Genomic DNA, 25,949 nt, shown 5'->3' with positions numbered 1-25,949 from the left:
TACAGCAATCCTTTATGTTAAGAATTGAAAAGCAAAGAATAAATGAATGAACAAAACATTTCTTAAGTGTATACTATGAAAATTACTGTGTTAAGACCTAGAAATACATATAAGCTGGAGGTGGGGGATGAAGGGGATTGGAGGTAAGTGGGAGATGGTATCACTCTCTCCAGAAGCCATGATTCTATTAGCTTAGATAACATGGGAGGTTTTAACTACAAGTCTGATTGAAAGTTTCCTTGGCCCTTAAGGGCCCTTAAGAAGAAAAGAAGATAATAATGCTGCTTCTTTTATATCATTGTACTGATGTCATATTAGTTTCTAATGTTGAACTAGTTGTAGTATCCAGGAATTTGATAGCAAAAACCTTTCTTTTCTGGGTCTTAAATTGATATGATTATATAGCACTTTTAAGAGTAGTTACAGGCTGCACAACCAGGCTGTGGGAATTTTAATGGAAGTATTGCCATTCCTAAGAAATTTCTGGAGCTGCTTCACCTTGGCTGGCATGACTACCCTGTTGATTGAAGTTACTTGACAGTTGGTGGGCATGGCTTGTCCCTTCTCAACACTGGTTCCCCCTCATGATGGCTGTGAGGGCGTGGTCTGTTATTGCAACTCCATGTGTTTGTGACCATCTGTCTTTTCGTGGGAAATGGTCAACAGATGTTGATGGTAGTGATGAAGAAAGTGGACTCCCTTTGCTCTGATTTTTTTTCCCTTCAGTGGTGACTGTAGAGGATAGTTTACAAGCATGTCTGATGGTTTTAGAGACATCCTAAAGCAAATTGATCTTATTACTTTTTATATCTTTTACATTAGTATCATAGTAACTTCAGATGATTTGATTTTAATGAGCAGTGAATACATTGAAACTTTGTGATTATAAAATAAATAGCACTGGTTAAACTAATATAGGAAGTTCTTTATAAAGATTTCTTCCCATTTTATTTTTTGACCCACATAAGACTTCATCATTCTCTTAAAGGTTTTAGTAAAGCATTTAAAAGTAATCATTTTATTCTGGCCACATATAATTTATCTTTTATTCTTATCAGCTTTATTAAATAATCTCTAGGTCTGCTTTGCTTCTTGGAAATTACATTATTGTTTCCTGGTTATTAATCTGAAAAATGATTGAGAAGTTCTTTTCCAGATTTTTTTTGGTGTATGAATTAAATGGGACAAGAAATAACTTTTGTATGGTTTTATTTTGTGGCAACATTGGCCATGTGTTTCTACTGATATTTGAGAAACTTAAAATGTTTGCTGTTGACCAGATGAAGCTGGAGTGAACTAATTTTCCTATCTTTTGTTCTTTGTTATTTCCATCCAAGATTTTATGTAATACAAATGTATTTTATTACTCTTTTGTTTTTAATTCTTACTTAAACGGCTTTTACTTAAAAGAAATGTGTAAAAGTTGCAACTCTCAAAAATATAGTTCATAACTGTTGGAAATATGGCAACCTCTGGTGTGAGGAAGTCACATTTTCAGGATCATTTAAACCCCTAATGAAATTCAATTGTACCTACATTTAAAGAGAAGTATGGCTAAAAATGGAAACAAAACAAAAACATTAAGAACTCACAAGAACAAACTATTGCTATGAAATAGCTTAATTCACCATCAGAAAATGAGAACAGATTTAAAGGGCCTCAGAGCTGGAGAAATTATTGATTTTGATTGTAGAGTATGGATGAACATAGAGAATGAATGTCTCAGGATGATTGTCAAGATAACTGCAAGTAAGCCTAATAAGAATTTGTCATCTTAATCTGCCTGTAAAACATCAAGGCAGAGAGTTTTTAAAGCTTCATGTGGACATGGAAATCTTGTCCTTTGTGATGGAATGATGAACTTGTGATAAACATTGATATATTGAGAAGCAATAAAGTTCTTGTAGATTTTAAAATTAATATCCAGTACTCCAAGTATTATATTAATAAGATTTATTAGTAATAAAACTTGAAGCGAGGAAAGAAAAACCTCAGTAAAGAAAACCCACTTTCCCAACCTCACACATGGGGAAAAAAGAATGAGAGAGGGAGGAGTTACGAAAACTTATATAGAAACATGAATATGCTATGTTGTGGAGAAGGGAAAGGAATTCTGGGAAATACAAAAGAAATTCTGGGGAACATAGTTTAAAGGTAGAAAATTTCTACTCATACATTTATACCTTCTGCAATCATAAAAATTCCCAAATGGAGATGGAATACTGCAATATCACCTTGCATCATGTTAACATGTTATGAAATGTTAAGAAATTATCTAAGAGTTAGAGATAAAGATACTTCAATGGTCTGGAAAACCTGCTAAATTTAAACCCATTGAAAACTTCTGGGGTAGGATTTATGTGAAGACACCACAGTGAGAGTAAGCACTTTTGCCTAATTGACCCAAAATACTTTTATAACAACTTAGAAAATAGACCAGGATAAATTCTGTTTGGGAAAGTCAAGAAAATGTCACAATTAGTACTTTTTTTTTAAAGCATTGGGTGATGTAAGAAATCAGAGGTCTATTGATACTGGATCTTCTTGATCACACACATGTTTGTAATGGGGTTTGTTTTTCTTTATCGTAGGAAGAGTAAATTAAATAGAATTCGAAAAATAATACATGATCTTCCCTTCCTTTTTCTGTACTTTCTCACATTCACCCTCTGAACAAGCATAAAGAGGAAACCTTTGGGCTATTAATTAAAGTTAGACATGGAATAATGGACTCGTGGCACATGTAACATACAGTGTCATAAAAGTGTAAAATTCATTAATGAATATGCAGTCAAAGCTTCACTATACCATGGGCTTAAAAAATTTAATTCTATATGGTCGAGTTTTCACTATATCTTATGATTTGAGGGATGAATATTGTACTGTATGCAATGGAAATGCAGTATGCCACTACCGCTTGTTCAATTTTGCCAACATAAGATTGTACACTATTGGCTGATGGAATGAAAGGTGACCAACCACAGTGCTGTGTTCTGTGTCCTGGGTGCTGATTGGCTCTGTGATTGTAGCATTAGTCTGTTTGCTCTCCTGCTACTTCTTTGATTTTCACCTGTCATGGGGTAATTCCTATGATAGGTGAGGGATCACTATAAATTTAAAAATCATAAATAAAATACTAACTAGGAGACTATATTCTCACTGAACAGGATTTACAAAGGAATGATTTAATATAAGTAAAACTATCAACTTAATTGATCATACCAGTATAAAAGCCATTTGATTTTATCAGTATATGCAAAAAAGTCCCTGACAAAATCTAATATTCCTTTCTATTACAAAGATTGAAAAGCATAGTTATAAATGGATTAAAAAAATTATATGAAGCATCTACCTACAATGATCAGGAGGTATTATTTCTAATGGAGATAAGTTAGAAGCCTTCCAAAAATATCGGAAATGAAATACAGATGCGCAGTCTTATTTAACATAGTATTAGAAATGTTAGCAGTAGAAATGAGAAGAAAAAGAAATGGAAGGAATAAGAATGGACAAAAAAATATAATAAAGCTATTTCTGCTTGAAGACTACATGAGTATATGTGGAAAAATCTTTGAGATTCAACTAGTCAGTTGAAACTATCAATTTTAGTAAGTTTGGAGGATACAAAATAAACACTCATAAATCATCAGCATTTAAAAATGTTACTAATAAAGTCCTGTAAGAAGATTTAGAGACAAATAAGTCCATTTAAAATAACCACAGAGAGAGTAAAATGCCTGTGAGTATAACTGCCAAAACAAGCCCAGGAACTACACGAACATAATTACAACACACTTTTTACACTGATGAGTAAGATCTCAACAATTGGAGAAATATTAATTGTTCAAGGAGAGGCAGAGCCAATTAAAATAACAATCCTACCTAAAATAAGCTATTTATTCAATGCCATCCCAATCAGATTATTTCTTAAATATTGAACTAGAAAACTATTGAACTAGAAAAAAATAACAAACTTCATTTTGAAGAATAAAAGATTAAGAATAGCTAAACAAATATATAACAAATGTATAAAGGAAGGCACTCTAGCAGTACCACATTTTAAGTTGTATTACAAAGCAGTAATTATTAACTATCTGGTATTGGCTAAGAAATTGAAAAGTTAATTTGTGGATCAGAACATATATAAAAAAACAAATAGTAGTAAAAGATTTTAGTAACCTTATATTTGACAAAAAATTAGAGAACCAGGCTATTGTGATAAGATCACTATTTGCTAAAAATTGCTGAGACAATTAAAAAGTAGTTTGGCAGAAACTGAATTTGGGCCATTATCTTACATCATTCACTTAGATAAGACTAAAATGAATACATGATCTAGACATAAAAGGAGATATAAGCAAAATAGAATAACATGGAGCATATTATCAGATTTATGAATAGGAGAAGAATTTATGAATAAATGAAATGAACATAGATGTAAAGTGAATATTTTTGATTATATAAAATTGAAAAAGTTTTTTTTTTTACAAATAAATGTTGCCAAAGATTAGAAGGAAAGAAGAATATTGGGGAAAATATTTCATAGAGAATGTCTTGAATAAAGGTTTCAAATCTAAATTTTATAGAGAACTTTTATAAGAGTTATATAAGATTTATGTATAAGAATTTATTATTGATAAATTGGCAAATTGATAAATGAATAAAGGATATGAATAGACAATTTTTAGATGAAGAAATCAAAGCCAAATACAGGTATATGAAAAAAAAAGCTCTTAATTTCTACTGATGAGAGAAATGTAAATCAAAACAATCCCATACTCATCAGATTGGCTAAAATGACACAAGGCAAAATGACAAATGTTGCAAGGGATATGAAAAAATGGGGACACTAATTGCTCTGGGTGGGACTGAGGACTCACTGAAACATTTTTTAGAGCAATTTGGAATTATCCCCAGAAAGTTATATAACTGTGTATACTTTTAGACAAAGCAATACCATTTCTAGGCCCATTTATTAAGGAGATCAGAGTTCTCTTTGTGGTGGCAAAACTGGAAGTCGAAGACATATCTTTTAGTGGGAAAGTGGCTTAAACAGTTGTGGTAAATGATTGTGATAGAATACTACTGTGCCATAAAGAAAATGATGAGCAGATTAACTTTTTAAGAAAAATTAGAAAGAACTACATGAGATAATGAAGAATGAAAAAAGTAGATCCAACAGAACATTATATGCAGCTATAGATTTAATATGTGAAGAGTAACTAATGATTTTTTTATCTCTTGGGAATGAACTGAAAAATGTAAACAAGAAAGACACATAATTTATATATGCATATCTGCCTGATGATACTTTCTGTCATGTGGTGAGGGAAATAAGCAGCTGAGATACCTGGAAATAAATTCTATTAATAAAAAGTTTTTAAGTTTAAAATTAAGAATACTTTTGTATCCAGAAAAATTTAAAAATTATAAGTTCAGTATAAAACAAGAGATTGCAGCAAAAGAAGAACACATTTTGCACATTAAAAGATTTTTAAAAGGGATAAAATTGAAAGGTTTGTCACATATGAATTAGTTTAAATATATTACTTTGTCTTGGCTAATTTGTAAAACACTACAGTATATCTAAAGGCATAAAAAACGAAAACAATGGAACCCTGTTTTTAAAAATAGATTTTTGGTGGTGATTTTTAAAGTTGCTTTGTTGGACTACTGTGTATTCTATAATGTACTTAAGAATCTTTCCCTAGGTTGTTTGAAGGATAATTGTTTATTGGATTAAATTGAGCATAGACATTTAAAACATTTTCTCTTTTATTATAAATTATTTGACATTTCATTTTTATTAAAAAGAAAAACCTCTGTCCATTACAAAATGGATGTAATATATGTGTTTAGAGATGGAAGAAACTTTAGGGATTATCTAGTCTAATACCCACCCTTGTCATTTTTTTGGATTAGGAAATTCAGGATTTAGGGCTACATTGTGAAAGACACACCTCAAAGTGATCATTCTAAGATGCAGAGTTGACTAAATTGAGCATTCCATATGTAGGCTATAGCATAGAATAGCAAGTTTTTGCCAATTCAACTTTAAAAAAGTACATAAGTGAATAGAAGGGAACAGGTGGGAAAGATGATGTGGTAATGTGTGCAAGTTGTAGAGAAGTAGATTTGGACTTGTTATAAATCGAAAATTCCTCACTGTTAGAACTAAAAAATGGCATAGTGGGCATTCTTCAGAGATTTTTTTCCCTTCAGAGTTCATCAAATAAAGATGAGATGACCACTTGTCAGGTATATTATAGAAGAGATTTTATTAACCTATTTTTCTGACTATATTTACTTAAATCCAGCAAACATTCACTTTTTTTCATTTTTTGGTGTGTGTTTAAAAAATATTTTCCCCTCGGTTACAAGTAAAAATGTTTTAACTTTTTTTTTTTCAAAAAATTGAGTGAATTTCTCAAACTCCCTCCTTTTGTCCCCTCTCAAGATGGTCATCTCATACATTTACAATAAGATAAAACTTTTTTTCATATTAGTCATCTTGTGGATGAGAACTCAAAAAAAGTGAAATATGATATATTTCATTCTGCCTTCAGACTCCATTAGTTCTTTTTCTGGAGGAGAATGACATTTTTCATCATCATTCTTTGGGGATTGTCTTGGATCAGTGTATTGCTAAGAATAGCTAAGCCATTCACAATTGTTCATCATATGATATTGCTGTTACTATTTATGTATAATGTTCGGCTTCTCCTTACCTCACTCTGCATCAGTTCATATAGGTCTTTCCAGGTTTTTCTGAGGTCATCCTTACCATCTTTTGTTATAGTACAATAGAATTTTGTTACAATCATATATGATAAGTTGTTCACACATCACCCAATTGATCAGTATCCTGTCAATTTCTAATTCTTTGCCACCACTAAAAGGGCTGCTATAAATAATTTTTGTATATAAAGGTTATTTCCACTTTTTTTCCCTTCTTTTTGGAATACAGACTCATTAGTGGTATTGCTGGATTAAAGGGTTTGATCAAATGTTTATTAAGCATCTACTATGTGTATGGCTTTGTATTTGGTGGAGGTGAAATAGAAAATAAAAAAATAAATAAAACAACAACCTTCAAAAAAGTATGCCCTGAAAATTTTTGCAATTTGTCGGAGCATAAAATATGTAAATAGATATGTCAATATAAGGTAATTTGAAAAAAATGAATATCCTAGTAATTACAAGTATCATATACTGTTTTCTTGAAGTTCCTTTTAGTTTGAGTTTTTGCATACTGAACTGAAAATGAGTCAGTTAAGGTGTTGGAATTTGAGATTAGGAGAATAGATACAATAGGATTTAAGGATCTTCAAGGGAATTTTAAGAATCATTCACAGTGGAATAATTCTGAATGATTGTAGGTTCCCTGGTTTGCCTATTTCTTTGGGTAGTTGAAGTAGAAAGAAGAAAAGAAATCACTGGAACTTAAGAGAAAAAGGGAAGATGTAGATGTTGAAAGTAATTGGTTTTTAATAGTGTTTATGTGACTTATCTCTATAGAACATTGTTCATCTCACACTTTATATGTTCAATAAATATTTGAATGAATGACTAATTAATATGCTTCCATTTATAACGTGAGTGATAGTACAGCAATGAGAAGAATTGGGAGTGGCTGATAGTTTTTTCTTAGTTTAAAAGCAGTCATCTCACTGTCCTGACTATTCAGTAGACTTGTAATGAAAATTAATCAGACTCTAAGCCTTACCACTGTTCTCTAGCCATTAACTTGCCATTCTTTGGCCCACTGATAAGAATTGTTTACAAACACCTCTCTCAGTGCTTTTCTTATTCTCTTTTTGTGCACATACTAGGATAATATAAAAATAATTGAAACAGTGTAGGCAAAGTGCTTACTGACTTGGCTAATATCTTATAAAATGCAAATGCAGATTGTGAGTTGGGAATTGAAACTCATTTTCATGCTTTTAATACCTTTTCATTTCAAACTAGTAATATTAAAATACCTTTAAGGGTTGCTTTAAAGTATTTTCCCTACATCTCTAGAGGGCTTGTAATAGTTAACCAACTTTCAGAAAGACTGTTCTTCTAACAGATTTTTAAGTTTGTGGATTACTTTTGAATGAGGTAGATCTCACTTGGGATCATGTTTGCAAGTTACCTACATTTCGGCTCTGATTAGTAGGAAAAACTAAATTTGACAAAGATTTCTTCAGGTACATGTCTTTGCCCAAAATATAAGGATGGGTCATTAAAATCTGCTAGTCTATCACACATTGAAGAGTGATCAAATTAACTTGCAGATCTTATTGTCAAATTTGCTCATCACACAAAAGGGGCTTAGTTTTGATTTACTTGCTTTCTCTCCTTGGACTATATATTTTTTCTCTTATCTCAGGCACAAGTGGGGGAGCTTTCAATGAAATAAAAATCCTGAAAAATCAAACTGAGTACATGGTTCCTTCCTATGAATTATGATCATTACTAGAAATTCAGTAGGTGAAGCATCAATTTCACACACGAGACTATAGCTTAGCATTTAGGTTAAAGGTTTTCTTACAGTCTGTAGCTTTATTTTCAGGCCCCATGACAACAGCAAAGATTCCAAAACCACATTTTTCTTCTGCATCAAATCTAAGCAGCACTTTGAATCATTAAATATTAAACCTTGTATTCAGGAACATTATTCACTCATTAATATTGCATTGAGGCCTTAACTGCGTTGTTCAAAACATTTTAGGATGTTATGCAAGTTTGTCAAAATACATTAACAAACTCACTCATGTTGAACTAAGCAAAAAAATGACAAACTCTTTGCACCACAAATGTGTTGTGCTTAAGTTTTTGTACAGTATAAGCATTTCAAGTTTAGGAAATGTTAACATTCTGAAACTCTAGAAAACAGAGACTGGGGGTGGTGGGGTATAGTAACAGCCAGATGGAATGAAGATTCATCCTCCACTTAACATCTGCCATACCTTTTCATGAAACTTACAGTAATTCTTATTGTAATTTCTTTTTTCCATCATTAAGAGTAAACTGAAAGTCAGTCTGATCTGTGCAGTATTAACTAGTTGGCTGTAGATCTGTAGTATTGTCTATAGGGGATCATTTTCAAATAATCCATGACCATATCTCATCTTGACAAATTTGATAATGTATAGGAATGCTATCAGTTGCATTATAACTGGGAAGCATTTGCAATTTGGTAGAGTATGAGAAAGTAACAGAGTTAAAGCCTTGGACTTTGTACTGAGTTGCTATGAATGTGTCTGGTTCCTTGATGCTTTTGCAAACCTGTTAGCTGTAGTTGAAGGCCACAAAATTATTTCCTTGTAAATTATAAAGGTAATGGAAGAAATATTTTGAATTCAAGATGTATTTATTTTAAAAATTTTGCTCTGCTTTGATTGTGAAAAATTTTGAGTAGTTAAAAATTATAAAATGTTGACAGTTAATATGGGGATATATGCTATGTTTGAACAATGATTGATTTCCAAAGTGTTTGAAATACATTAAGGCACACTACAATGGTAATGTAGGTAGAGTTGTATATTCTTGATCATCTAGACTACTTTAAATGAAATATAGATTAATTTTTATTGCAGCAAGTGCATTCAAAAATTTAAGAATGATAGAAATGAAGTAAATAATGAAGGTGGTAGAAAGAATCCCTGCTGACTGAGAGTTAAATTATTCATTTTGTTAGTTTAGCTAACATGGTTCATGCTGTGTGGGATTTCAGCACTGAGTCAGTGACTAATATTGCATAATTAAAAATCCTTTATTCTTTAGACCAATAATGCAATTGAAATTTAGAAAGAATTATTAGCAACTTAAACATAGAATTTCAGCAGTTTAAAATTATTTTGAATACTGTCTATGCAGTTCTTAGGTTTTTACATCATAAAATCAGTTGTGCAAGTGATGAAATATATATGTTCAATGTTTCTTAGTTGTAGAGAACTTTTTAGTTCTAGTCTTTGTACTGATTTATAAACAATATCGTCTTTGCTTAAAATGCTGTTTGTTAATAATAGACTACTCCTCAGGTGAGGTGTAGTCTCATTCTTTAATCATCTCATTGCAGATTTGTTCATCAACAAATATTTACCAGGTACTATGCTGAGTACTAGGAATACATAAAAAAGGGAAGAGGCCTACACTCCAGGAGCTGACAATATAATGGGGGAAACAACATGAAAACAAGCATGTTTGAAAAAGATATATACCTGAAGATTTTGGAGATCATATATTTTTATATGCCGTAGGTATATATTCCTATATACATCAGATATAGAAAGAAAATTGAGATTATGAGCCTGACAGGGAAGGCATTGGCATTAAGGAAGATCCAGATACATTTCTTATAGAAGATGGGACTTTAGCTGAAACTTGAAGGAATCCAGGGAAGCCAAGAGTCAGGAATGGGAGAATAATTTGTTTTTGCCTTTTACTTTCCTTTGTTATTCTTATCTCTACTCCTTTTTTGATGTACAGAGAGCTGAATCTTTGGTATTTCCAGTCAAGAGTTAGAGACTTTAGAAACCTGAGATTGGGCTCTCTCAATTTAAGTGGTGTAGAACCTCCCAGCTTCCCAGGAGCTTTTTTCAGATGATCTCTTACTGCTCCTGTTCACAGAGGCTTGCAGACTCTGAATTTACACCAGAGGCTCCCTGAACTATCTCTTTATCCTGTTGGGTGGCCACTCTGTGCTGGAGCTGGCTTTTCTTGATACTCTGTTTCCTATCAGTGATCTCTTTTGCAGTATTTCTTGAAAATTATATGGTCTGCTGTAAACTTGACAGGTTTGTTGGAATAGTATTATAATAAATAATAATAAGGGATTATATTGATTGGTAATTGATAACTAAAGATTAGGCAATTATGTTCTTTCTTCCTCCCTTCCTCCCTTTTCTTCCCTCTTCCAGCCTCCCTCTTGCCTCCCCACTTTTGGTGATTCTCATTCTGCTTTCTCTAAATCAACTCAGGGTTGAGTTTATGATGTTTCAAATGAAAATACGTTTTCTTTATATTAAGTAAAGGGTTTATTTGGGGAAGACAGGAAAGGATAGAAATGGAGGTAAGAGGGTTGGGGAGTTCCCTAATACTACAATGTGTCTCAGGTTGGAGGATATTGGAATATAGTTCAATTGAGAGAAATGGCTGATAGATCTGGAAGTTCAGTCACTAACATCAACAGAGCAAGTCAGAGATATATCTGGGCTTTTGTCCTTCTTTCTTCTGCCTTCAAATCACAAGACTTCCTTTAGCTTGAATCTCCAAAGTCCAAGAGAGAAAAACTAGCCTTTTCCCCTCTTACCAGCCACACAGGATCCAGCCAGCAGTTGGTTTTTGCCTCCAACTGTTTCTCTGGGTAACATTCCAAATAGAACCCTCTTGTTTGACTGGCAGGTCATCGCTCAGCTACTGCTTCTGCCTTTTTGCATGCTTCCCAATTTCTCTCTTCCATAGTATGGAAACTAGGCAATATGCCTGCTCTTTTAGGTACCTATCTTTTCTGGAAATGTCAACGTTTTTTGCTAAATAATCAAATCATTACTTTTAGCAAGTATTGATATTAAATTGAAATAATAGTCATTTGTTTTATTGCAGGATACAGCATGAAAGTCCACTTTCTCATTTGTATTATTTAACAGATTTTTAACATATTTTTAAGAAAAGCACTTTCCTATTTAAAAAGCTACATATTGAGTGTGATTATCCTTAGACTAATGTTTATATAAATGGCATTATCTTTAGATAACATAATAAGATAAAATACTTCTATAGCTTTTTTTCCCCACTGGGAAATTGGTTGCTTATTATTAATTGAAAGAAACAGGTTATGTTACTCCACTGAAATTTGTAATGGAATTTAAAATGGATGAAATTGTACAAAAAAGTTTAACCTGGTGTAGCAGGATTTCCTTCTCTTAAATTAAATTACTTAGGTTTTTGTATTTACTTGAATTCTTTGTAATTTATATAAAGCCAGCTAATGGGAGAAAAGTTCCACAATAATATGTTTTTTCAATGGAGATTTTAATATTTACAGTGTGCTTTGTTTATTTTAATCCTCACAACAGCCTTTCAGGTAGTTGAATTGAAGCAGTCTGTTTTACATACAAGGAGACTATATTTAAGATACTTTAAGCAACTTGCCGGCAGTATCAGTCCCTTGATTTCCAGGGAAGGTCTACTGGTTCTTGAGTTTTCTGACCATTACTTTTTGACTCAGAAATAGAAATATTTTGGGGAAAAGTTATAGTTTTGGAGATTCTCAGGAATTGGACAGTGGTAAATGAGGATGATTCCAAGTAAAGACATGTCAGGAAATAACACAGCTATAGAAAAAGGATAAATAATGTGTTTAGAAGATATATTTTTTAAAAGATTAAAATATTAGAGAAAGGAAAAAAGGGAAAAATAGAAAATAGGTATCAGTAACTTAGCAAACTATACTGTGACAATAGCTTTCTGGTTGTACTTCAATATAACTTTTGTTTACATTACTAAAATGGTTTGAATAATTTGTGCTAAATCAAGATATAAAATATTTGTTCACATATTAAAATATGTTATTTTATTATAAACTAAACACTATGGTGTAATAAATGGAAAGAACTCTGAATTTGGAGTCAAGAAACCAAGGTTAAGGTTTTAGTTCTACCTTCTGGGACCGTTGTTCCTTGGGCAAGTCACTTACCATCTCTGGGCCTAATTCCATCCTTTGTAAGAGGACAAGATTTGGATTGATGACTTCTTTGTCTTGTAGTGCACTAGATCTGTTATCTGTGACTTCACAGAGCTCTTTTTGTGAGAGATCCAAGGGCATCTTTGATGTGAATGTTAAGCACTGAATTATACTTTTAATAAAGAATTAAACTGATGAAAATAAGAGTTCTCTTGATAATTTTAGTGGTGGCTCAGAAGTACCTGATATATGTATATATGTGCTCATACACTTTAATTTGTTTGCTGTATTACATAATATTTAAATTTCCAGGTAGCATTATTGTTATTTCATTGAAGTTTTCCCTGAACTCAAACTTTATTTGTTAGGTTTTCCTGTTGATTGAAGCATTTTGATTTTTTAATGAACTGTTTGAGAATGTAAATATACTTTGCTATGCTTTATAATATCTTTTCACAGGCATTTCCCTTAGTACTTTACAGGTTGTTTGAAACTGATTTAGGATGGAAGTATTAGTCTTGCTTTTTATTTTCTGAAGCAAATAATGTAAGTTGAAAGTTGTATGTTTGTTCAGTCAGTATTTTTTTTTACTCTAATAATTAGTTTGTTGAATTACCCTGTGTCAGCTTTTTTGTTTTAAAATATATAGCAAACAGCAATCTGATTGCTAGTTCAGCATTTGTTCTAACAAAGTACAGCATATTAAATTAAAGCTTATCATCAGCATTAACAGTGACCTGAGAGTTTGTATCATTCAATTTTCTTTTGGGTGTACTTTAAACAATCTCTCTGGTTGTCAGGTAAATTGTACTTGACCATCTGCTTACATGATAATCTGAGCTGCCTGTTTCTGTGTAGGTAAAATGTTCATGTTTGAAGAAATAATATAGTGACAGTTGACTATAATTCTTGACTTAATCTTAAAGTACTTAAACCAATAATCTTGTGTCTTGGAGAAGCAGTTTCCCACTTATTCCTCTTCATGAAATAAAAAGATTATCAACTTTCTTTCCTATTGTATTTTGGAATTAGGTAATTAAAAATAATAGCTTCAAAATAATATTTTATGGCGTAAGCATCTTTCCAATGTTGTAATCTTATACAATTGCTGATGGTACAGCCAGTGTATCTGAGAATAAACTGGTGGCTATATTGTTAAGTAGTTAAAGCAATTTGAATCAAAATTTTTGTAGAAACCGTTTACAGTAATCTAAATATTGGCTCTAACCTGCTCTCAGATGTATTTAAGATCTTGCTTATGTGAATAAGTACACCAGCGGTGCAGATTGAAACCTGTCTGTTGCATACCCATCCAGTGTAACCTCACATAGAGTTGTAGAGGGAAGAAAGATGACCAACACACTGAAAGTCTTCTATACATTAAAAGATAACACTCTGATCCTTGGTAATTCCAGCAATTCTACATATGATCAGCCCATTCTCTTCCTATCATGCATTTTTCTCTGATGGAATTTTTCTAATAAAAAAACCACCAATTTTAAAAAGAACCAAAAAACTGCCTAACCTCTAGAGGGACTGTTCTTCTAAGTTAGTCAAATAAATGTGGAGCCAGATAAAGATATGTCGTTACCTTCTTGGTTTTGTCTTAGCCCAATTAAAGCTCTCCTGAAAAATCTATTAAACATTGTTCCTGATTTAGAATGCCCCTAAAGAGTACATAATGGGAAATTTTGCCATCATGGGGAAGCAAATATAATTTGGTCTGCATCTTTAAATGACCATAAGAAATCTATATCAATGAACAGTTTATTCCTTTCTTTTTAATTTGGCAGGTGGTAAGTTATATTACCCGAGATAGTTTGTATTTAGGAATTTGTTTTGCTAGCATTTAAAGGAATACCTTTTACTTGAATGAGAATGTGATGAGAAAGATAGTTGTTTCAAAAGAGCTTGAGATAGATACAAGGGCAAACCTGACTTTTGTTTGTTTCCTTAAGCTTAGGCAAGCCACCCAATTACATTTTGCAAATAAGAAAAGCTTACACTAAACTCCTATTGCCTTACTTAAAGCTCCAGAGAATTTAAATGAGGAAGGATATGTGTTTAAAAGAGAACAATTTAAATGAAGTTTGTATCCCTAGCTTAATGTGAGAATGTTAGGCTAAAGATTCTGAATTTTTTTTTTCTGGCCCTTACCTAAACCCTGTTATTAGGGTGGAAAATGCCCCTAAAGTACCAAGCTTCTCAAGAGGTCTCCCCACTAATAATAACAAAAACCCTACCATTTTATATTGTGACTTTTTTTTTTACCAGAAAGTTGCCCTTATATATAAAATGGTGTTCCTTAATGCCATTTGGAATACTATGTGGCTACATATTAACTCAGAGCTTAACTTCTCCCTTAGGGGTTGTGCTACCCCCACAATTTTTGCTTGATTCTTTTCTTTATTCATTAAATCAAAACTGGTATCCAGTTGAAAACTCAATCATCAGTAGATGGTAGCTTACTATTATAGTTTAGTCAAGTAGATATTGAAAGCAGATACATTAATTGTTGGTATATTATTGGTACAAGTCACAGGGAATTTAGTTGATTTCACTGAAGTCTTTCTAGCATGGCAGTTGAACATAATAGTAAAAACTGACACTTTTATTAAGAGGATGGGATTTTGATGTGAGGAGGGGCTAGAAAATTGCTGTTCTGCTGAAATTACAGAAATACAGAGTGATTTTTTTTGGTGATATAGAACATTCTGAATTATGAAAGAAATGCTAAATGAATTGGAATACAAGTGTAGAAGCTAGGGGATGTGAGCATCAGCCTTAAATCTAGATTAAAAAGAATAATGAGCATGAAAACTTAGCAAAATTTTTTGCAGTTTATTGCTATCTGATATATGATCAACAGGAACAGCTAAGCAAGGAAAATGATTAAAATATTGCATCAAATCAATTGTTAGTTTTTTCATTATCATTCTTGACACTTTCTAGTATGCTACTTTCAGTTCTATACCTTCCTTAGACTTTGGATTTAAAGAGGGTACAATAACTTCAGTTCTCTGGTTATCATATTTTCTTTGTTGTTTTCTGATCTGGCTCTACCAGAATATAATCCTGTGTGCAGAAGTGAGCAAAAAGTCTTCTAACGAGCGAAATATACATGACCAAATCCCCAACACTGAAATCATGCATTTTCTGTCATGGAAGGGACCCTATGACCCTCTTTGAGCGTGTGTGTGTGTGTGTGTGTGTGTGTGTGTGTGTGTGTGTGTGTCTATATAGATTTTCTGAATCCATACATACCCATTCACATGCATGCATGTATAATCAAGATAAATAGAATTATGCTACACTCTAATTCAGGAACCATGGCCATTTTTCCTTTTTTTAAAAAATTTAGAATATTTTTCCATGGTTACATGATCATTTCCTACTGAAGCTGGTGAGCAGTTCCAATTGGTTATACATGTGCTATGTATAAGTTTAAAACCTATTTCCATATTATTCATATTTGCAGTTTAGAGGGATCTTTTAACATCAACGCCCTAATCATATCTCTATCGAACAACATGATCGATCATATATTTTTCTTTTGTGTTACTACTCCCACAGTTCTTTCTCTGGATGTGGATAGTGTTCTTTCTCCTAAGTTCCTCTGGATTGTCCTGGGTCATTGCATTGCTTCTACTAGAGAAACCCATTATGTTTGATTATGATTGTGCCACAGTGTATCAGTCTCTGTGTACAAGTTCTCCTGGTTCTGTTCCTTTTACTCTGCATCAATTCTTGGAGGTCTTTCCAGTTCACATGGAATTCCTCCAGTTCATTATTCCTTTGAGTCCAATAGTATTCCATAAACATCAGATACCACAATTTGTTCAACCATTCTTCAATCAATGGACACCCCCTCATTTTCCAATTTCTTGTCACCACAAAGATCATGGCTATAAATATTTTTGTACAGGTCTTTTCCCTTATTATCTCGTTGGGGTACAAACCCAGCAGTGGTATTACTGGGTCAAAGGGTAGTCATTCTTTTAAAGCCCTTTGGGCATAGTTCCAAATTGCCCCTCAGAATGTTTGGACCAATTCACAACTCCACTAGTAGTGTCTCAATTTTGCCACATCCCCTCCAACATCTTTACTTTGCTGCCATGGCCATTATTCTGAGAAGGAAGAAGGGTTGACTATTCGGTGCCTTCTTGGTTTATGGACTTGCTCTTGTTAGCTCTGGTTTTAGATGTCTAGGTTTCTTTCTCTCCTTCTGACAAGATTTCAAAGGACTAAGAATGGAAAGGGCAATGATATTTGCCTCCATTTATTTCTATGGTTTAGACACAAGCACTTTATTGTCCTTCTATTGTCTTTCTATTGGCTGTGGCCAATAGAAAAAAATAAACTGAAGTTTTCTGTGACAAAAGATTTATAACAGCCCAAAACAAATCATATTCTCTTTTTTGGAAAGGTAAGAATATAAATTTAAGTACTTATAAATATTTTAATGATGCTAGTATTTTCATAGTTTATATAATTTTAAATCAGACTCCTACAAATTAATTGTTTTGTGGCAAAGAGACTTGCCCAACATGAACAGTGATGTGAGGTCTACAGGATTTGAAGATTGTTTATTATTGTGTTATTGCTAAATGTGCACATTGCCTAACAGTTTTTGTTGTTCCCCCCTCTTCTCCCTACCTGTCTTCCTTAGTGAACAGATTAGGATTAAATTGTAGCATATTGATTTTTTTGAATTCAATTTCTAATTTACTCCTAAGAAGAAATAAAAATTACTTTAAAATATTGACAAAATATATATATATTATAAAAATTATATTTCTGTAGTGGTTTAAGGTTTGCCAAGCATATACCTCTAAACAACGTTAAAAGGTAGGTTTTGAAAATAACATCTCTTCCCCCCCTCCTCCCCCAGATGAAGAAACTGAAACTGAGACTTTGAATGACTTGGTTATTACATAGTATGGTGTAGGAATGGTATTTTACATAGATTAGGATGTTTTCTTGTTAGGAAATAGGGAGGTTGACTTAGAGACTTTATTTGTTCATAGGATGAGTAAGGCCATCCTCTCTGGAGTCAGAGTTCTCAAATTTGGGCAGAGATCTTCCTGATATACAAGGCATCTTTCTCATTTGGTATTGATATTAAAAAGCAAAAAGCTCTTTTTTAAAATTTTTATCAAAAAGAGATAGAAGTAGAACTTATGTTGTTAAGAAAGTATTAAGTTAAGTAAGTTAAATAAGTATTCTTTTTCATTTTAAGGAAAAGCCTTTCATTGCATTCCAATACTGAACCAGAATCATTGGACTTGATTGAAGTAGGTCTGACCCAGAATTACTAAAAGTAAAGTGTTATTGTACTCCAGATTTCCTAAGTTAAATCCTAGTCCTGTACTTACTGTACCATGTGATTATGATAATCAAAAAGTTAAAAAATCCATGGATCGAATAAATGAGAAGAATCTTGGCAATGAAAATATTTTTTTTCTCTTGTGCTTGTCCTTGAAACCAATCTGCTATTGGTTTTGTTAATTTATCATCACAGGTTGTATTTTCAGTATGTTCCTTAGTTAACCAAATTAAAAAATATATATATATATATATATATATGTGTGTGTGTGTGTGTGTGTGTGTGTGTACATTTTTTCTTTTTGTCTTTAAATTATTGATTTCTCATATTTTCTCATTTGTGACAAAGTAATAAAATAGATTTTAAAAATCTCACAGTGACTAGATTTGGCAGTGTATCTAATATTCTGTCCATCTAGTCTTGTGTGTGCTTCAACTCTTATGGAGTGCATATATTTCATTATTATTTCTCAGGGGCCTTCACTTGTTTTTTATTAAGCATCCCTGAATTTAGTTACAGGAAACTTTTCATATGTATTATTGCGGTTTTGTGGCACATTGATTTCTTCTGTTTCTGCATCAGTTCATAGATTTAAGAACTAGGAAAAATCTTAATAATCAAAACTCCTTTATTTTCAATTTGAAGAAATGGAGACCATTAGAACTTATTTGCCTTAGGTAGAAATGGGACTTGAACTCGGACCATTTGGCTTTAAATCTTTAAATCTATTGCTTTTACCTTGTTTTGTGAGGTGATATATCAAGAGTTATTGTACTATGCATATTTTTGATAAAAAGTGATTTTTGAACCAACTGTTCAAATGTTTGTTGAAAGACCACATTTTTTTTTTTAGTATATAAATCAATATATGGGTGGCAAAGAGGATAGAACTGTGGATTTAGAATTAGAAATGTATGTATTTTCATGTTGTGCTTTATCTGAATTTTTATAATTCTTATTCTTTAGTAAAATTGTACTAACTCTGAATTCCTATTCTGAATCCAATCGTGCCATATTATATAATCTTATTTATATGTTGGTCTAGACTCTTTGCTAATATTTTTTTCAATGCTTTTCTTCAGTATTCATTAGGGATATTGGTCCATAGTTTTCTATGCTTTCTTCCTGATTTAGGTATTAAGATCAAATGTATTTCCATACTTGTCTCCCTGTTGACAAAGATGTATGGTTTACTAATTGTAAAGAACATTACATACATTGTCAAATATAGTCACTATTTTGGATGTTTTTGCTTATTTTCCTTTATCCTAAGGCAGACTTCAGTCTGGAAGAATATCTAGTAAGACTTTTTATTTTTTTAAACTAGTTCTTTAACATTAGAAATGTTTTTCTGGAAAACGAGGGGATGCCCATCAATTGGGGAATGGCTGAACAAACTGTGGTATATGTTGGTGATGGAATACTATTGTGCTAAAAGGAATAATAAAGTGGAGGAGTTCCATGGAGACTGGAACAACCTCCAGGAAGTGATGCAGAGTGAGAGGAGCAGAACCAGGAGAACATTGTACACAGAAACTAATACACTGTGGTATAATCGAACATAATGGACTTCTCCATTAGTGGCGGTATAATGTCCCTGAACAACTTGCAGGGATCCAGGAGAAAAAAAAACACCATTCATAAGCAAAGGATAAACTATGGGAGTGGAAACACCGAGGAAAAGCAACTGCCTGAATATAGTGGTTGAGGGGACATGACAGAGGAGAGACTCTAAATGAACACTCTAATGCAAATATTATCAACATAGCAATGGGTTCAAATCAAGAAAACATGTAATGCCCAGTGGATTTACATGTCAGCTATGGGGGGTGGGGGGCAGGAAAAGAAAATGATCTATGTCTTTAATGAATAATGCTTGGAAATGATCAAATAAAATATATTTTAAAAAAACATTAGAACTGTTTTTGAATGATGAGTTTGTTGTAAATCCATCTTGATTTGGGTTTTTCTTTATTATTTTCATTTTAAATTTATGGCTTGTTTAATTTCTTTTTTTGATAAAGAATCATTTAAATTATAAATTATTTATCTGGATGTTTTACATTTTTATAAATATTACATTTTTGACATATAACTCAATTAAATAGTTTCTCTAAAATTTCCCTTTTTTACTCCTTTTTTTCTTGTGAATTCATTTTTCCTATTCCAATGGCATTTTTCATTGCAATTTACAATTTAGTTTACTCTTCTTGACAAACATCAAAGTAGCTAATAATTTATCAGTTTTATTAAAGAGAACCAGTTCTTAATCCTTTGGCCTTTTGGATCCTAGCATTAATCTCGTGGTCTAGGGACCCGTTGTTGGCGATGGTGCTGCCCAGGTACTTGAAAGTGTTGACGTTGGAAAGCTGCGTGCCATTGATTGTAATGCATGGCTGGTTCATTGGCCTCCCTGCTGCAGTTTGGAACAGCACCTCTGTTTTGCTGAGGCTGATAGTCAGGCCAAACAGTTTTGTTGTGGTGGAGAACCTGTCCACAATGGTTTGGAGATGATTTTCTTGGTGGGCCATGAGAGCACAGTCATCTGCAAAGAGAGCTTCCAGGATGAGTCTCTCTGTTGTCTTTGTTTTTGCAGTCAGGCGGCGAAGGTCAAATAGTGAGCCATCCAGTCGGTATTTGATGTAGACGCCCAGGTCTAGATCCATCACAGCGTGTCGTAATACTTGGGTGAAAAACAGGTTGAATAGTACCGGAGCGAGGACACAGCCTTGTTTCACGCCATTGGAGATGTTGAAGCGATCGGAAGTCTCTCCACCAGAGAGGACTTCCCCTGTCATGTCGACATGAAAGAGTTGGATCAGTTTGACAAATTTTGCTGGGCAACCGAGCTTGCTGAGGATCACCCACAATGCGTCCCTGTTCACTGTGTCGAACGCCTTTGTCAGGTCTATGAAGACAATGTAGAGACTCAGGTTCTGCTCAAGGCATTTTTCCTGCATTTGCCTCACCATGAAGACCATGTCAATGGTGCTGCAATCTGGTCGGAAGCCACACTGTGATTCAGGCAGGTTCTGCTCTGAAACAGATGACAGGAGTCTGTTGAGTATAACACAGGTGAGGATCTTTCCAGCAGTGGAGAGTAGTGAGATGCCTCTGTAGTTGTCACAGGCTACTCGTGCGCCTTTGTTCTTGTATAAGGCTATGATGAAGGCATCTCTGAGTTCTGGGGGCATGTCTTCCTCTTCCCATATGCTGGTCAGCACTATGTGGAATGCCTGGAGCACCTTTCCATTTAAGACCTTGTACACCTCGGTTGGGATTCTGTCTTTACCGGGTGCCTTGCCTGCACTCATTTGTTTAATGACTTTTTGGACTTCCTCTATTGAAGGAGGGACGTCAAGTTGTTCAATGGTGCGGTTTTGGGGGATCTGGTCAAAGGCTCTTTGGTTGACTGAAGAAGGTCGGTTGAGAAGCTGACTGAAGTGTTCTTTCCACTTGTTGCTGATGCCTTTTTTATCTTTTATGAGAGTGTCACCGTCAGAGGATAGCAAGAGAGTGGTGGTGGGTTTCAATGACCCATAGACAATCTTGAGGGCACTGAAAAATTGTTTGTAGTTTTTCGTATCAGCAAACTGCTGGATTTCTTCTGCCTTTTTTTCCCACCATCGGTCTTGCATCTTCCTGATCTCACGCTGCGCCGTGGCTTGGAGGGACTTGAATCTGTCCTTTTAAGGAGAGATATAATAACTGGCTCTTGTTTGTCTAGTTAGAGGTGGGCAAGAAGGCTGATAGAAAAAGGCTGGAATGGTTGATGAGAGTTTTTCATTTAGAGGAGACTTAGCACATAACTTCTTTTCAAATGCTTCAAGAACAGTCCTGCTTTGGTTAGAATTATAATATGTAGTATCATATGCAGAATATATTTTGTTTTTGATTACAGGTGGAAAACTAAAAAATTTACTTTCTCCATTATTAGAAAGCACTTCTTTTTGAGGTACTAGATAGATTATTCAAACAGTGCTTGGATGACCATCTTTTAGTGATGAGAAAGAAAGGGAAACTGGACTAAATGACACCTAAAGCACTGTATGTTTCTCTTTTAGCATTAATATTTCTTGTACTTCAGTAGATTATTTTACTTTACTATACAAAATATATTTTTATCTAATTAGCATGAATTTTTTATCTTGTTAATTTCACACATATATTGTTTTATTTTGTGACTTAACATCATAGTTACTACTACTAATGAAAAGAGGGGTTAATGAGTACTTTAAATGCTTACAATTGACTTTACCAACTCTTGAAATTAACATTTAAATGAAAAAGAAAATATCTTTACCTTATGCCTTTTCTTTCTTAGTAGAGCAAAACATGGAAAAATTCAGGCTCGTGAAGATATCAACAAACTTTTGGAAAGAGAGCGGTCTATCACTAATGAGCAGTTAACTAGAGCTATTCTTCTAGAGAGAGCATCAAGTGAAGAAGAAAAGTCTAAAGTAAAGCATTTGGTGAGTATTATAGATTTTCTGTAATTTTACCAATTTTTAAATATTAAATGTTTATTTTTTCCAGTTACTGTTTTCCTCCGTTTTATGTCTCACATCACATTACATTTCTGCCACTGAACTAAATAGTTCATGTCTACATGTTCGATCTGTTGAGCCATTTTTGCAATTAGGCCAAATGCTACAAGCTCCTCACCTTGCCTGAAATCAGTATATTTGTTGTTTTCCCTCGCTACTTTGGTTCTTTTAGACTTAAAATCTGTGATCAGTAGCTTACTTGGCATCTCTATCTGATGGCATTCCTAATTAATATGAGGAATAATCAGTGTGTTTGATGTCACTTTTAAACTTGGGAAGAGAAGAACAAAGTGCAGTTCAGGAGGCACTCTAAGAGACTAGCAATAAAAAATTTTAATTCAAAGATTTTTTTTTTCCCAATGATTTTCACCATATGTTTCCCTGAAGTATAAGATCCAAACCCTCTCCCTCCCTTCCTTTCCTCTCCCCACTTGAAGATGGTAAGCAATTTTTTTGGGCCATACATGTATTATTATGAAAAACACTGTTCCATATTAGTCTTTGTTGTAAGAACACACTTTCATAAAAATCATATTCTCAAAATAAAACAGTAAACATACTGTTGTCAAAGATAGTTTGCTTTGATCTACATCTGTCCAACTCAAACAGTTCTTTTTCTAGAAGTATATGGCATTCCCTGTCATAAGTCTTTCAGAATAGTCCCAAATCGTCGCATTACTTAATAGCCAAGTTTTCACAGCTAATCATTGTACAATATTGCCATTACTATGTAGTGTTCTCCTAGTTTGCAATAAATATTTCATCATTATTTTTGGTTATAGGAAACAATGATAGAGGTATAAGTCTTTAAAAAATGTTTTGATAAAGTATCATTTTCATTAAAAAGTATCAGTTTCATAAAAATAAAAAAATTCATAATAGTCACCTTCCCCCATTTTATTTCTACTTGCACATATTCTCTAATGCTCAAAGGGACCTATCAATATTCAGAAAACTATTCCATCAGAATCATTTTTCAGCACCTTTATAATTCTTAGATTTCACTTAAGCTCAGGGAGCTAAAGATACCTTAATTTGAGTGGAAAGCACTTTTTGCTTTTTGAGTCTAGAAGTCCTGAAAAATATTCCACCCTGTTAAAGCTTTGTCTTCCCCTTCTTAACCAAAATGAACTTGTACTTGACATTTTTATTGCCAGTTTTCTTAATCATTCAGTCATTCATTTATTTATTTGTCTGTTTATTTATTTATTCATTCATTTATTTATTGCCAGTGTCTTGCTTTGAATAACTTGAAATATATATATTTTAACTACAAAAAGTTCTTTCTGATCATGCTTAGATAAAAATCACAGTTCTTCCTAAAAGATATATAACAAGGATTTAAAATATCGGTTGCTTCATTTTGTATTGCTACCTTTATAGAAAAAAGGTTGATGACCCTAGTATAATGCTCGAACTCTTTACAGTGGTAATAGGGGAGAAATAATAATTTAGGAAATGAAGATGCTTCCTCTAAATTGTAACTGTACCTACCCGTTAATTTGTCAATTGGTTTATCATATAGAATACCAGTATTTTTTTCTGAAGAAATCTTTTATTTAATACTTGATTCATTCATTGTTCGGGAAGGCTTGGCTACTGCCTCCCTGTGTGTGTGTGTGTGTGTGTGTGTGTGTGTAATTAATTTTTACTCTAGGGAGAGTGATTGGTATGAATGCGGTAGTCACTGCTCTTAAAAGAGGAAGAAATAAGACTAAATTCCTCTTGACTATCCACATATGTGAAATGTGACAAAGAATTTGTAAGTAATTTTTGGTAGGAAAAGAACTTGCTCCCTCCATAATACTATAGTTTGTAATTTCCTGATAGTGTTCTTTTATACCCTTTGTATTCCTTTGTATCCTTTTCATTAGTATTAACATACTGCTGATCTTGGAAGAGGTTTTGAATGTATAAATCTTCTTTTGTTTTTAAACAATGATTATTTATTTTTCTCCAATTACATGTTAAAATTTTTTTTTAACATTCATTAAATTTTTTTTTGAGTTCCAAATTCCCTCCTTCCATTCTTGTTACCCCTTTACTTTCCCTGAAACATTAAGCAATCTTAGAAATTTTACATGCATTTTGTTCTATATAACAGTCCATTCACTTTAATATGAATTATACTTGTTCTGACACTGATACTCTAAGATGTATATTTAACGTGATAGTGAGAGAAAGATCTTAGATTTGTTTTTTGGGGGGAGGGATTTTTAACCTAGATAAAGAGAATGCGTTGTAAGATAAAGTAGGATTATATTTATTGGGTTAGAGCATGTTACATGTAAATCTGATGAGAAAGTATAGTTAGAAGGAGCAAAACCCCTACAGAATTTATACAGCTGACAGAAGCAGAGCTCCACAAGTCACAAAGGAACGTAGACCCCTAAATCTGTGTACAAAGTCAGGAATAACAGCGAACTTTTAAATTCAAGAAGCGCATCTTTGAAGCTAAGTAAACATGAATTCTTAAATGTCAGAAAACAACTACCTCTCTTGTCCCTTGTAAGAGTAATTGAACTATGAATTTGAATATTGTTACAAATCATAAAAAAAACTGAAATCAAGTCGAAAATTGAAGGTGTTGTTTCATCTTACAGGATCAAAAGAATAATTAGAGGTGAAAAAGAGAATGTGTGTGTTGTTTGTTTTTTTAAAAGCATTTGAGATGGTCATGCTAAAAGATTTTTAATGATTAATTAATTGATTGTTCAAAAGTTCTTTGAACTATTAATTCTACAAGTGATATTATGATGGAAAAGACCTAAATCTGTTTTTTAGACAAAAATATCTCTAGAGCAAAGGTTCTTAATCATTTCCTAGACCACTTTTACCATCTGATTAAGCTTATATATCCTTTATCAGAATAAAGTTTTTAAATGCTTAAAATGAAATACATAGGAATGCAGTATAAACCAATCATATTGAAATATTAAAATATTAAAGAAAAAATCCAAGTTCACAGATCCAAGGTTAATAACTTTTATTCTAAAGGGCAAAGGGTTTATATGTTCTTTCATATACATATAAGCACTTGATAGGAATTTTCCTCAAATATCTAATTCAAATTAGTTAAATTTTCTGATTACTATCCAGTTTTCTGCTCTTTGTGATTTCTTAATGTGAATGTACTTGTAAGGAAGGGTATATTTTTAGTAACTACAGGGATGACCCCTTCCAGTTCTTAAATTAAATTGTAACTTTTGATTTATTATTCAGTCTCTTAAGAGTTATTTCATTTTCAACAACCTGTTCACTCTTAGATGAACTGATAACTTGAGCCATCAAGTGTCAGGAGGATACATAAAAGTACAAGAGTGGGGCATAGCCATAAAAAGAGTGCTATGACAGTACATTGCAACATTGTACTACTTATAGTCTGGCAAGACTCTAAAGA

General features: G+C 32.9%; 1 protein-coding gene across 2 annotated transcripts in view; it reads left to right on the top strand.

Annotated features, from left to right (window-relative positions):
• Positions 1-25,949, top strand: part of CHCHD3 (coiled-coil-helix-coiled-coil-helix domain containing 3) — a 356,184-nt gene that overhangs the window by 102,433 nt on the left and 227,802 nt on the right. The window contains exon 4 of one of the 2 annotated variants that reach the window (XM_001367264.5): positions 22,330-22,474. In XM_001367264.5, the coding sequence (XP_001367301.4) occupies positions 22,330-22,474 (145 nt within the window). Of the gene's footprint in view, positions 1-22,326; positions 22,475-25,949 lie in introns of both variants that reach the window. The other variant, XM_016426166.2, reaches the window with a different exon arrangement.

Source organism: Monodelphis domestica, chromosome 5 (assembly GCF_027887165.1).
Source record: "Monodelphis domestica isolate mMonDom1 chromosome 5, mMonDom1.pri, whole genome shotgun sequence".
NCBI classification, from domain to species: Eukaryota; Metazoa; Chordata; class Mammalia; order Didelphimorphia; family Didelphidae; genus Monodelphis; species Monodelphis domestica.
This window is presented reverse-complemented; position numbering and strand designations above follow the sequence as displayed.